Genomic DNA, 13,380 nt, shown 5'->3' on the forward strand with positions numbered 1-13,380 from the left:
ACGTAGGCAAATTAGCCGAACCTCGTTAAATTCTGGTGTTCTATTTTATTGTCTATTTAGTAGCTATATTTGTAGGTATATTTGTAGTGAGTTATTGTGCAATTAATTGCATATATAGGTGATTCTGTCTAGGAAATTGGTACTTAAGCAGGCCAGTGTGCCTCACTGACAGGTGCCGAACCTGTGCAATAATAATAAATAAATAAATCCTAACTACCACCTGAAACAGTCAGTAATCAATTCGAGTACTGGAGCAGGGACTCTAGGTGTGCAATGTGTTACTTGATTCACCCTGTTCCCGAAGAGTTTGCTTAATCCGATATACCTGAATTAATTATTTAACTGAATTCCCTAACTAGTAGACAGTGGTAAGCAGGGTCGTCTCCTCAGGGACTAGCAAGATATTTTGTTTCTTTTCAAATCAAGATTAATGGGGGGTTTTGGTATCAAATGCCAACTAAACAAATTAAATGCAGAAAATAATTAATTAAAAGAAATAACTAAGAGAAACTCTAGCCAAGGGTACACTTCAGAAATGGTTCATGCAACTGATCATCGATTCAAATATAATTCCAACATTTACTAATAGATTGGTTATAGTTGTCTCGCACGCGCTAAACAACCAACCCTTCCGTAATTTATCGATAGCTAAGGTACGACCGTTAGCTATTTCTCTAACCCAAAAACAACCCTAGGTACGACCGTAGGATTTAATTTCCAGATTGCATTAATAATTAGAAAGGCCCAATCCTAACCAATAAACACGCTACGAGGGTTTATTTAAGCTAGATCATATATTTCCCTGACATAAACCCAATTATACCAGTTGCTACTGGGATAGAGGTAACGAACAATTACGGATTCAATTACCCCTATTTAGCAAAATAGTCTCTATGAATAATTAATTATTACGCACTAATCAATCATACATAAGAACTATAACAATTAAGAGCAGGGAGTATATAAATACCAATAAACGGAGAAAATAATTAACAACGGCTTAGATCTCACAGTAATCGGTGAACCAATTCGTCAGTTGCCCCCTTGACTAGAATTAGGGGTTTAGCTCCTCATTAATGGAGAGTAGGCCGCACGTGGAGAATTGGGAAAAATCACCGTGTCTGACCTTTTACTTTTTGGTCAAGAGCAGAGAACAAGAGCAAGAAATTTGGATTTCCTGCAATTGTCCCCAAAAGCCCAAACGTACAAGAGTTAGATTGTTCACTTGGATTGCATTCAGCGAAAGTAAAAACCAAAGCCTTGATGAGTCAACAACGGCGGCTTTGTTTTCTTCCTTTGCTCTCACAAAAGAGACATACGAGAGAAAGCGTTCAATTGCTTCTTTTGTCTTCCAATTTCGGTCAACCCAATTCAATTCATAGACTGGAAAGTAGCAATTGCTCAAGTCAACAGAAAATGAAAAGCAATCCTAGAAAATGTCAACAATGGCGGCTTTTTTTCCTCTCTGATGCCGCCCCTCTCTGTTTCCTTTTTTTCCCCCAATTTTCAAGCAAAACGTAAGAAAGGAATAATTAACCTAAGCCTCCCTACGGAAGTCTAAATACTTCCCTCCGTTTGTGTCCGACATTTTCGGGAAGGGATTTTTCCCACAATTAAAACAAGACTTCCTCCAATAAAAATAAAATTAAAATAAAATCTATTACAATTAGATTTCTTCATCTCTCAAATGGGCCCCACGTGCGATGAATCTTCTAAAAGTTGAATTTAAGCACTTTTCAGCATTCATTCCTGCAATTAGCGCCCAAAACAAAATATCAGTAGAATCCACCCAATTAAGGAAAATATTTAGTCAATTAATTGTGCAATAATGCCCAAAATACCCACTAAAATGCATCCTATCACTCACCAAATATTTCCTAGGAATTACCATTTTGTAATTTTAGGTACAATAATTTACTCGTTATACCTTAATTTGGTAGAGCTTCCGCAACATGCCATGCTTTCTCGAGATGTTAAAGTTCTTGACATAAGGTGCCAGCAGTTCGTCGGTAGTCAAATTTTGCCCAATCAAATATTCATAAGAAAACTTTTGTGGTCTTGAAATTATCTGGACAAAGAATCAAACTACGTGAGCTGAATTTCTAGCCAAATCTCAAGGTCTTGCATCTGGATAACATGAACGTATTGGCTGGCAATGATGAAGGTTGGGAAATCTCTGAAAATGGCTACCCATTGCTTGAGGATTTACAGATTACTACAACGTTTATTGATCAGCTTGTATACTTTAGTATTAGACTTACTGCACTGATAAAATTGACATTGACTAATATCAAAGCCACAGGTCTGGCCGACGTTGTTGGATTTGATGCCTCAAATCTTCGTTATCTTGAGTGTGACTTTCATCGGGTCAGCGGGGGAAGTTTCGTTTATTCTGCACAGATTAGGGAAATTGGAATGGCAGAAGGATGGCCTTATTCGGTCACCAAAAAGTTGATCAATTTCCCAAGGTGCACCAGAAAATGTGAGCTTGAGCTTAATTGAAGGAAAAGTTTTGTGCCATAAACTTCTGTAGAAATTTTAAGCCAAGCATCATTAATTAGTGGCCTCGTGTATTTGTTAATTTTGTTTAATTGATTGACTATATAGGTGGATGATTGTGTTTCGTAGTGTGCAGCGGATGATTAATTCCTATGTTAGTATTAGCAGTGTTTGGAGTCTGAAGTAGTTTGTCTCGTGTCTCTTGGATATAAAAGTCAGTAGCCTCCGGTGGTTCTTTTTTTTTTTTTTTTGTACATTGTAAGAATTGTAGCTGCAGCCTTGTTTGATTAATTGAAGAAAATTTGCTTTGCCTCATATATCAAATTCTCGTTATTGTTCCTGTAGGTTTATATTTGAGTATAAGTTTGGGTCCAACAACTTCTACAGATGCTCAAAAGTTGGAAACTTGAGCAAAGCAGATTCGGTTCTTCACTCTAGGATTCATTTGATGTGGGAATAGTTTCTCTTTTTCTTTTTTTTCCCAATAAATTTGTATCTTTGAATTCTTGAAGATGTCACTAGAAATTAAGTACCTTTTTCCGTTGATTAGTTATCAGTTTTTCACGTTAGATGATTGTTACATATTATGCAGTGTCAGCTGAGTTGGTCCACTCAGATTTGCTATGCAATATCACTGTGTCATCTGTTGATTACCAGAAAATCTCCAAATCATAATCTTTCTAATCTAATTTCTTCTTAATTTATTGCCGAAGTGCTGCAGTTGATTTTGTACCATTATTGCTGCCACCTGATATTGGGGGTGTGGCATAAGGTACATATCAAAAAGCAAAAAAGATTTTGTGCCATTGCTTGTAGACAATGAGATTTTTAGCTTCATTGAAGAGACTAAAGAATTCTAGTTGTTTCCATGATTGGAATTCTAGGATGTAAGGTATTAGAGCTAAGTATTCCATAATAAACTTCTTGTAGGCTCTCTTGTTACTTTTTTACCATTCAGTAATTTTGTGAAGATATCCTGCTAACCAATGTTTTAGTTGTACTCGATCTAAACAAATCTATACAAAAAAAAAACACATTATTAACTTATTTTGTGAAGATATCCTGATAACCAATATTTCTTATACTATCAGCGTTGGATGACTGATAACTATGCAAAATTTGAGTTTGAAATTCAACAAATTCAACTGTTGCACACATGTCATGAATCCAACGATAATAGTGTAAACACCGTCAGTGTAGAAAAGATTTACTCATATTTTTATTATCTTATCACAATGGCTATTGGGTTTAGAGACCTCATGCTAGAATCCTAAACTATAATGTACTGGGTTTTTGATAGTATCTCCCGTGACATGGTAAGATGTAAGTGACGTTCAACTCTATAAATAAATTTGGGAAAAATGCATCGGTCTCTAATATTTGATTCATGTCTTAAATTGGTCTCTAATATTTCGATTCAAATAAATTTGGTCTCTAATATTTCTGATTTCGTGCAAATTTATGACAATTGATTGAAATTCCACAATCCTAATGGTCAATTCATTTTTCTGCTAGACAACAGTTTCGATTTCATGATTTTGGCCTCCCCATTAGGATTGCTGAATTTGTATCAGTTGTCCTAAGTTTGCATAAAATCAGAAACTATGGGGACCAAATTTATTTTAGTTGATGTATTAGGCACCAATTTGAATCAGAAGGCAAATTTTAGGGACTACAGCTGAATTTCTCCTGTTTTTTTCTATTAGAACAAATAGTTAAATAGGTACGATATTTGTCTTTGATTTATGTGAGACATAGTAGTTGCCGTTGATCAAATATACGAACGAGTATGTCTCAAATGTGGGTTTTTGATGGTTCAGTAAGTTTACTTGCAGCTTCTGTTATTACTTGTGATATAATAGTTGGATTAGTCTTTCTTAAATTCAGTGTGTAAAATCACGAATCCAACCTGGTAAAAAATATTTATAGTGGAAATAAACCTACGAAAACGAATTTAAGTTCAAAACGAAAATGTTTGAGCGTTACATTAGATTTGAGATGGAAATTAGTGAAAACAGAAACTTTCTTAACTTTCTTTTGCTGGAAGAGATATTTGACAAACACAGGTCGTGTTGTTCATGTCTTTTCCGTTTTCTTTAGTTACCGGAAAAATCATTGACAAAAGTGCCGTTTCATATCATCATTTTTTTGACCTTCTCTCTCTCTCTCTCTCCTTTCTTCTTTGTAAGTTCAAATCAGATCATCAGTGCCAGCCATTCTTTCTGGTTTCCTCATCGACAAATGTTTTTCTGAAGTTGATGACAACAAAAATGCCTCAAATCATTGTTCTGGCCTTACAATTAATTACCTTCTCCAGTAAAATTAGTTTGTTGGCATTTTCGTTCGTCCTTTTCTGTACATTGACGACGGTGAAGCACTGGCACCGTGCGATTGGAGATGCATGTTGATGGTAACCTTAGCGGTGGTATATTGACTATCGAGCATCGAGTCGGCCGTCCCCTTGCGTGCATGTACGTGCAATCATCAAAGTCCAAGTAGTAGAATTTTTTACTTGCGTGTTTGGATGTAATTGGATCCCTGAGACTGAGGCAGATGCTCTATAGAAGTTTGAAGACACCTGTAACATTAGCAATTTAGTTCTCATCGCAAGAATTCTACAAGAACGTCGCTTGCAGATGGTGAAGGGCTTTCCTCTGAGCCCCGCTTGGCTATAAAGATCACTTTCATCGGCACCAAGAAAGCATAGAATTTAGCTAAAAGCAAGAAAATGAGTGAGAAAGAGAGAGCACATTTTGTGCTCATTCATGGCGCTTGTCATGGGGCATGGTGCTGGTACAAGCTGGTGACACTGTTAAGATCCAACGGTTACAAAGTCACTGCCCTTGACATGGCAGCCTCTGGGGTCAATCCCAAACGACTGGAAGAGCTCAATTCCTTCTCTGATTATGCTGAGCCACTGATGGCATTCTTGGCGGATTTACCACCAGATGATAGAGTTATCCTGGTCGGTCACAGCATGGGAGGAGTGACCATATCTCTCGCCATGGAAAAGTTCCCCCAAAAGATTGCTGTTGCTGTTTTCCTCACTGCATTCACTCCTGCTCCTCATCTCCCCATTCGCACCATGACTGAAGAGGTACTGACTCCTCTTTACCACCAATAAAATAAACCCCTTCCAGGAACTGGTTACAGCTTGTTTGCTTTTCTGCAATTGATAGTCGACATCGCAATTACGTTCGCAGTATAATAGAAGATTGGATTCTACCATGGACATCCAACATGGGTTTGAGAACGGAGAAGACAAACCTCCTACCTCACTCCTCTTTGGCCCCAAGTTTTTGTCTACCAAATTGTATCAACTGTCCCCTCCGGAGGTTAGTGTTTTGTCAATTAACAGAAGATATTCTGTCAACTTTTCCTACTGCTTCATTCAGTATCCTCTCAGTCCGTCCTTCAAAAGAATTATCCAACCGCCGCTCTTGAATCTTGATACGGATGAAAACAGTAACAAATATTAGTATTATTGTCTCTCCTTAATATTTTATGAAGGGCAGAAGTTTTTTTTTTCTTCTTAAATTATCTTTTTAATTTGCGCATATTTAATGCTAATTCTGCTCTGGCCTCCATTTTCGTTTTCGGCTTTTGGGGCCACGGTGCCAAACGAGACAGGATTTGGCGCTGGCAACCTTTTTGGTCAGGCCCATAGCACTGTTTGCTGATGCAAATTTGTCAGAGGGCATCGCACTCACGGACGAAAATTACGGAGCTGTTCGTCGTGTTTATATTATTAGCGATAAAGACAACGTGATAAAGGAGGACTTGCAGAGATGGATGATTGAGAAGAATCCAGTCGAAGAAGTGGAGGAGATTTATAATTCGGATCATATGGTCATGTTATCCAGGCCATTAGAGTTATGCTCTTGTTTGGAACGGATTGCTGAGAAATTCGCCTGATGCTAATTGGCACCAGCTTTTTTTTTTTTGTGGTGGTGGACGAGATGGCATGATCTCCAAAGTTGGCCAACTCATAAATAAATTTGCATTGTGTTGGCCATTAGAGTTTTTTATCTATAAAGCAGAAACACTACGAGAAGTTGTTTCCAACATCCAACATCCAATCAGGGCAGGTTATTAGAACTAGCTTGCGTGCTGATCTGCGATCTGGTGCAGCACTTGACAAAGTTTCTGGGGCTTGGAAAGCATCGCCATGTGGTCTTTCAGACTAGTAAAAACAGTTAAAGATAAGTACAATAGTTGACACAACGTGAGAAGAATGTATTCAGTGGCTAACTTGTTATAGGGTTAAGTTACCATTCCTAATATTATTATTTAAGTTTATAAGATGAAACTAGTAGTACTTATTCATGATTAAGAAATAAGTTTTGCTTCAATATTAATACGTACAACGTGCATTTTCCTCGTATACGACAGAAAAAAAAATAAAGAAAATGATACACACTCATCATAAGGTACAAAAAGAATACACTTCCATGAATGACTTATAGCGAACATGCATGAATTAAACTTTCAACATAAAGAATGTTTATTGCTGAAAAACCAAAAAGAAAAAAAAAATCAATATAGAATTCTATGCTGATGTCATAACCTCTGGTTGGACTGCAATTGGGCTTCTGACAGAGAACTTTGCTGATGTCCATGCAGTAAGAGATCCATGAGACAGGGGTACATCAGGTGCTAATGGGGTAAATGTGATTTCATAGGTCTTCTGGTTCACCTCTGAGAAACTCAGTTTACTCGGTTGAACTGTCACATTGACGCCTCCTGGCTGAACAATCTTAACTGTGTAGACTGAATTAGCATCACCAACGTTAGTGACATTCCTTGTATACTCTGAACTTCGGATCCAACTATAATTGAGAATGAAGGATAGTTCAATTGTGTGTCGCGTATTCTTGATTCAGCCGAGCAATTTGCCTTGCGCTGTAGAATTCTGCCAAGTTGCCTGTCCGTATAATTCAAGCCACATAGAAAAGTGGTGTAATCTTTTGGCTCAATGTCATAAATGAGTCCCGGATTGTTGGCTCTCACTGGATTAACATGGCCTGAACCCATGGCAAAAAGGTCGGCTGGAATGTGCTTATAATCTAGAATGGGATCTTGGCAAGGTTGACGAGATCAGTAGTGGTCATCATCGCAGACTTGATTGCAGCTGGAGACCAATTGGGATGTGCACTTTTGAGTAATGCCGCGACACCGCTGAGATGAGGGCAAGACATTGAAGTGCCCGAGAGTACATTGAAGATGGATTTCGTGTTGTTTTGTTCTCAACAGATTGATGATAGGCTGGGAGAACGTTTACACCAGGGCCAATTATGTCAGGTTTCAAGATTCCAGGACTTCCAAAGCTTGGACCTCTGGAAGAAAAGTAAGCAACTGCTGGAGCCTGACTGTCTCCAATGATAGTTCCTTTGAATGAGATTGTAGCCACAGGTGAAGTAGTTGAATTTATGTATGCAATGAGTTTAACTTGATCAACGTAATTTATGTTTGTTGCTGGAAGAACATGAGCATCGGCCTGCGTGGTGTAACCTTCGGCCTCCGAATTGATGATGATCATGCTTACACCACTAGCAGCCTTGACGTTTGTTCCCTTACTTATTGGTGGTATGGCACCAAGTTCACATACTACTATTTTTCCTTTAACTTCTGTGATGTTCTGGAGTGCTTCAGTGCAGTACCGATCAGCATCAATATCACTCTGGTTTAGGCCAGGGTCAAACAGAGGATATGGTGTTGGAGGAAAATCATTGGGCTGATACAGCGACTGGCCATTTAGCTCCTCCTTGTTTCGAAGCACAGCAGTTGCCCTTTATTTCTCTGTCAATAGTGCTTGCACCAACAGTGAGAATCCATGGCACGTCGTTGGACAGAGGGAACAGATAAGGACCATTATTTCCTGCTGAGTAACTCAGGAAGATGCCTTTTTCCATTGCACTATATGCACCAAGAGCAATGTTGTCTTCATGAAATGGTACCCAACTTCCACCAAGGGAGATGGAGAGAATATCATCATCGTCAATAACAACATCCATTGCAGCCAATATATTGCTTTCGGAACAATCATCTGTACCGCATAGTTTGTAGATTGCCAAGTGAGCAAGAGGTGCAACACCGACAGCGGTGCCATTAGCATTTCCAAACACGTTGGCGCCCTTGACAAATTTTCCTGCAGCTGTGCCTGCTGTATGAGTACCATGGCCACTCTCATCAGCTGGAGATCCATTCCCATCGCTGAAGAATCTTGCTCCAATCAATTTGTTATTGCATACTGGGGTGCTGAATTCGCATTTTCCCTTCCATTTAGCAGGTGGTGGAGGCATTCCTTCATCACTAAATGAAGGGTGGTCCAGCTTAATTCCTGTGTCCAGGACTCCAATGATGACGCCCTTTCCATAAATGGACTCTCTCCAAAATCCTGAATTTTGATGCAATCCAAGCAAATTAAGAGTGCGTGTTGTATGCAAAGACAGCATCCTTTGGGGCCGAGCAGAAAGAAAACCAGACCTCTTCTCCATTTCTTTGACATCTTCACCGGATAATTTGGCAGAAAATCCTTTGAAAACATTGTGGTACCTACACACCATTCGTGGTGCTTCATTGGTACTTGCGATTGTTGTTGGCAGAAAGGAATTGTACCAGCTATATAAATCTTCATTTGGGCTTGAAAAACTTTCTGTGGATAGCTGAGTAAAAGATTCAGGTGTCTCAACATGAACAATGTAAGTCTCTAAATTGGCAGAGATTGCCAAAAAATGTAGTCATCGGACCACCTAGCTCAACTTGGTCTCAAATCAAGCTCATCATCTGCAAGATAAGGACTTAAGTCAACCACATTGAAGCATTATCATCTGCAAGATAGCGTGTACACCATACTCATCTGGTAGGTCCAACTTGTAAGCATTATCATTGATGTGCTCCATCACTTGGAAAGGTCCATCACCTTTAGGCAAGAGTTTATTGCATCGTTGTACCGGGAATCTTTCTTTGCGCATCTGAATCCACACCCAATCACCTGACTCAAAAATCATCTTGCGACGACCCTTGTTAGCATTGTGAATAAATTGAAATTCCTTTTCTTAATATTATCTCTTACCTTTTGGTGCAAAGCATGCACTTGTTCAGCTCATTTCAAACCATCCATATTAACTCTCTCAAACACAGGTAAAGGAGATAAGTCTAGAGGTGTGAAAGGGTTAAAACTACAAACAACTTCAAATGATAAGTATTGTGTGGTGCTATGGACTGTGCGACTATAAGCAAATTCAACATGTGGCAAACAATCTTCCCATGATTTAAGATTCCTTGGAATGATAGCATGCAACAAAGTAGAGAGTGTCCTATTAACCACTTTAATTTGACCATCAATTTGAGGGTGACTAGATGTAGAGAACAAGAGTTTAGTTCCTAACTTACTCCATAAAAATTTCCAAAAATAACTAAGGAACTTGACATCTCTATCACTAATAATGGTACGTGGCATTCCATGCAATCTAACAATTTTCCTAAGGACCAAATCAACTACATGTGTAGTATCGTCATTTTTATGACATGAAATGAAATGTGCCATCTTAATGAAATGGTCAATAACCACATAAACAGAATCATGTCCATACCTAGTCCTAGGTAACCCAAATACAAAGTCCATAAAAAGATCAATCCATGGAATACTAGGAATACGTAATGGAAAGGGGTGGAAGGGTTTAAAAAAAAGCATTAAAAAATTTAAAAACTTTGTTCAACATTGAAACCTTATGCCTAATCTTCGATTTTTAAATATATTTCCATAATATTGAGTTTGGTATTCTTCGTTCAAAATAGAAGCTTGCTGAAATAAATTTCTCACACAAGGAGGGCTAGCATCCCTCCCCTATTTACAGGGTTTTACTTTGAAAAAAAAAAAAGAATATGGTTTTGAATGAAATCATAAAATGAGGGAGGAATATCTCCTAGATTAGATCAAGATTGAAAAGAATGCATAAATAATAAACAACTTGTATATAATCATGATTTGGCTTTGACCATTATAGTCATTGTGCTTTTAACCAACATATAACTTATGCGAGCCATAATGGATTATATATATTAGTTGAGCCGAGGAGGCCTAGGCGCAGTATTTATTTAAAGTTGATATTTCAAGAATTAGAGGATTTGAGTTTAATTGTCCTTCACCTTTTCAACTTCTTAAAATCCCGCACCTTTACTTCTAAAGAAAATTTTAAAAAATATGTTGGTTAAAATAGTACTAGTATGTTTTCATTTACTATTGAACTATGAAATATGAATTGAATGTATATACTTGTGGTAAATAGCTTGCTTGTAGACAAATTTCTGCTTTCTAATAAAACCTATACTAACCCATGCCCATCGCTCACTTACATATATGTGCATTAGCGTTTTATAATTTAGTATTCATGCCATTATAGAGATACAACTATTAGAAAATCAATATTATAAATTTGAAGGCCTTGAATTGTGTCAAATACCAAGTAAACATTTATGCATGCCTATTACACATTTAAGAAATATATAAGGAAATTAAAACAGAATTAGGGTAAAAAAATATAGAGTTTGGGGTTTAAAGATAAAATAGGAAGAATTTAAGGGTTGAAGGTGAATTTGATTTCCTTGCTAAAGATCATGATGTGCAGTCTGCATTATCATAATGGTTCACTGAAGGTTCAAAGTCGGACGAATTCCCAAGCCTTGGGTGCAACACTACAATTACCGTGGAAAGTGAGAATTGGAAATTTGTGGGTGCATAATGAAATTAGTCTTTAATTTTCTTCCCAAGTGTGGACTTGTTTGTGATAACCATAGATTGGGATCAAGAATTTTATTATAAATCAATTGACCACGATGGTTTTATTTCTTCACATATTTTTTGAGGGGAAAGCCCCTAATCTTCAATCTTTTTAATAATAGGTTTCCAACCAACATTTCTTTGACTTGATATTACCCACATAGCTTAATTTTGTTATTAGATGTACTTGTTATGTCCAGATCGTAGCATGGTCGCACACCTCTCTCCGGTGGCTTTGCAATGTACATTTTTATAAATAAAAAAGTATTTCTGTAGAATTTTTTTTTTTTTGGGTTTAGTTTTTGACATGAGACCTATATGACATAGAAAAGGTAGATAAGAGGATAAAAATGTGGTTGAAAAATATGGAGGGGGGAATGTAGCGGAGAAGAGGCTAATCCGGCAACAAGCATTTATCACATCAACAAACTCTCCGAGCCAAAATCTACTACACTCATCATAAATGCACAATCTACAACCATTCTAGGCCCCTCATGACTTTTTGAATGGCTTTCCATAAGACCCACCACTTACTAAAAGCAAAAACCAACGTGACTAGAAGAAAGAAACCGGGAAGGTAGCAGATTATTAGTCTTATCACTTGTGCCGTTCACCAAGCGAATAAAAATGGAGGGCGCAAGTGAGATAAATCTAAATGAAGAAATCGTTATGGAGATCCTACTGAGGTTGCCCGTCAAATCATTGATCAAATTCAACTGTGTTTGTAGAGGTTGGCGTGATTTGATCAATAGTCGTCACTTCATCAATATGCATCTCTGCCTTGCGCAAAGCACGGAGTACATAATCGTCAAGCGTTTAAGAGACGAAGATAACAAAAATGTGTTGTCATTCCATTCTCCAGCTGATGAATCTCTTCTAGCGGCAGCCCCTGAATTGGAGCTGCCTGAACTTGATGAAGCTAATTGGCCCCTGCAGCTAATTGGCCCCTGCAATGGGATAGTTTGCCTCAGGGATTTTCATGAAGGAATACATTTGTGTAATCCAATGACGCGAAAATTTCGAACACTTCCTCAGAGTTCCTTTGGCAGCCCAGGAGGATTCCTCCGACAGACACATGTTGTGGGGTTGGGGTTTGACAGCACTATTGACGACTACAAGGTCGTCAGAATTTTTGAATCCTCCCTTTATGATTTTCGAGCTGAGATATACAACTTGAGTACTGATTCTTGGAGACAAGTGGATGCCATTCTGCCACCAGTTATACTTCGCGATTGTTTCGACCTACTTTTCAACGGATTTTTCCATTGGAGCGCAGGCCCGGAATCTAGCCCGCATGTTCTTTCGTTTGAGATGGGAGCTGAGGTATTCAAAGAGATCAAGTATCCTAATGGCTGGCTAGGAGAACAAGCAGAACCGGGATCGGTGGAGCACAGTCTTGTTGTTTTAGATGATTCCATGGCGTTGATTTTATTTTCAAGAGGCAGATTGTTAGATAGTGAATTGTATGACAAATCAGAACAGTACATTGAGATATGGGCAATGATGGAATACGGTGTTGAGGAGTCTTGGGTAAAGAAGTTTTTCTTGGGACCTTTTTCAGGAATCCAGTGCGTATTATCTTTTTGGAGCAATGACAAACTCCTTGCAGATTGTTGCAAGCAGTTGGTTTCATTTGGTATCCAAAATGATTCCAAGTTGAAGAAATATGATATTAAAGGATTTTACCTACAACTCGTAATTCTAAAGGAAAGTTTGGTTTCTCTCTATTGAATGTAGTGGCACAAATGTCTATGATAGTTATAGTCTATTTTAGGACTTGATTAGATTACATTTTTTAGTTTGTTCTCATTTGTACATCTCGATGTCCCGGCTTTGCAATAATGCAAGTAGTTTTGGTTTTATGCAATTCACGTCTTCTTTTGTTCCTATGATGCGGTATAAGTGCATTAGAGAAGAAAGTTTACTCGTGTGCACTTTAAGTCGAATTTTTTTTTTATCCGTTAGAGATTCTTAACGAAAATTGTTGTGATTGCGAATGGTGCAAGGTGACACCCATTCTTGAACGTAGATCATTAGATGAAAAGAGAACTGAGACTTAATTGTTGAACAAGAATTAAACTGCAGTATTCTCAAGTAAA

General features: G+C 38.0%; 2 protein-coding genes and 1 pseudogene across 3 annotated transcripts; 2 read left to right on the top strand and 1 right to left on the bottom strand.

Moving 5' to 3' along the window:
• Nucleotides 1-5,118: 5,118 nt before the first annotated feature.
• LOC113743795 (methyl jasmonate esterase 1-like) lies at nt 5,119-6,744 on the top strand. Of its 2 annotated transcripts, none has more exons than XM_027271892.2 (3): nt 5,119-5,596; nt 5,679-5,834; nt 6,130-6,744. In XM_027271892.2, the coding sequence occupies exons 1-3, from the start codon at nt 5,228-5,230 to the stop codon at nt 6,412-6,414; spliced, it is 810 nt and encodes a 269-aa protein (XP_027127693.1). In that variant the 5' UTR covers nt 5,119-5,227; the 3' UTR covers nt 6,415-6,744. The 2 variants fall into 2 exon arrangements, with proteins under 2 accessions (XP_027127693.1, XP_027127694.1); XM_027271893.2 differs by having other exon boundaries at nt 5,120-5,596; nt 5,703-5,834; nt 6,130-6,742.
• Nucleotides 6,545-9,509, bottom strand: LOC113687362 (subtilisin-like protease; annotated as a pseudogene).
• Nucleotides 9,510-11,908: 2,399 nt separating this feature from the next.
• On the top strand, nt 11,909-13,012 carry LOC113687363 (F-box protein CPR1). The gene has a single exon (XM_027204985.1). It carries the CDS (start codon nt 11,909-11,911, stop codon nt 13,010-13,012), a length of 1,104 nt encoding a protein of 367 aa, XP_027060786.1.
• Nucleotides 13,013-13,380: the final 368 nt, after the last annotated feature.

Source organism: Coffea arabica, chromosome 5e (assembly GCF_036785885.1).
Source record: "Coffea arabica cultivar ET-39 chromosome 5e, Coffea Arabica ET-39 HiFi, whole genome shotgun sequence".
Taxonomy (NCBI): Eukaryota; Viridiplantae; Streptophyta; class Magnoliopsida; order Gentianales; family Rubiaceae; genus Coffea; species Coffea arabica.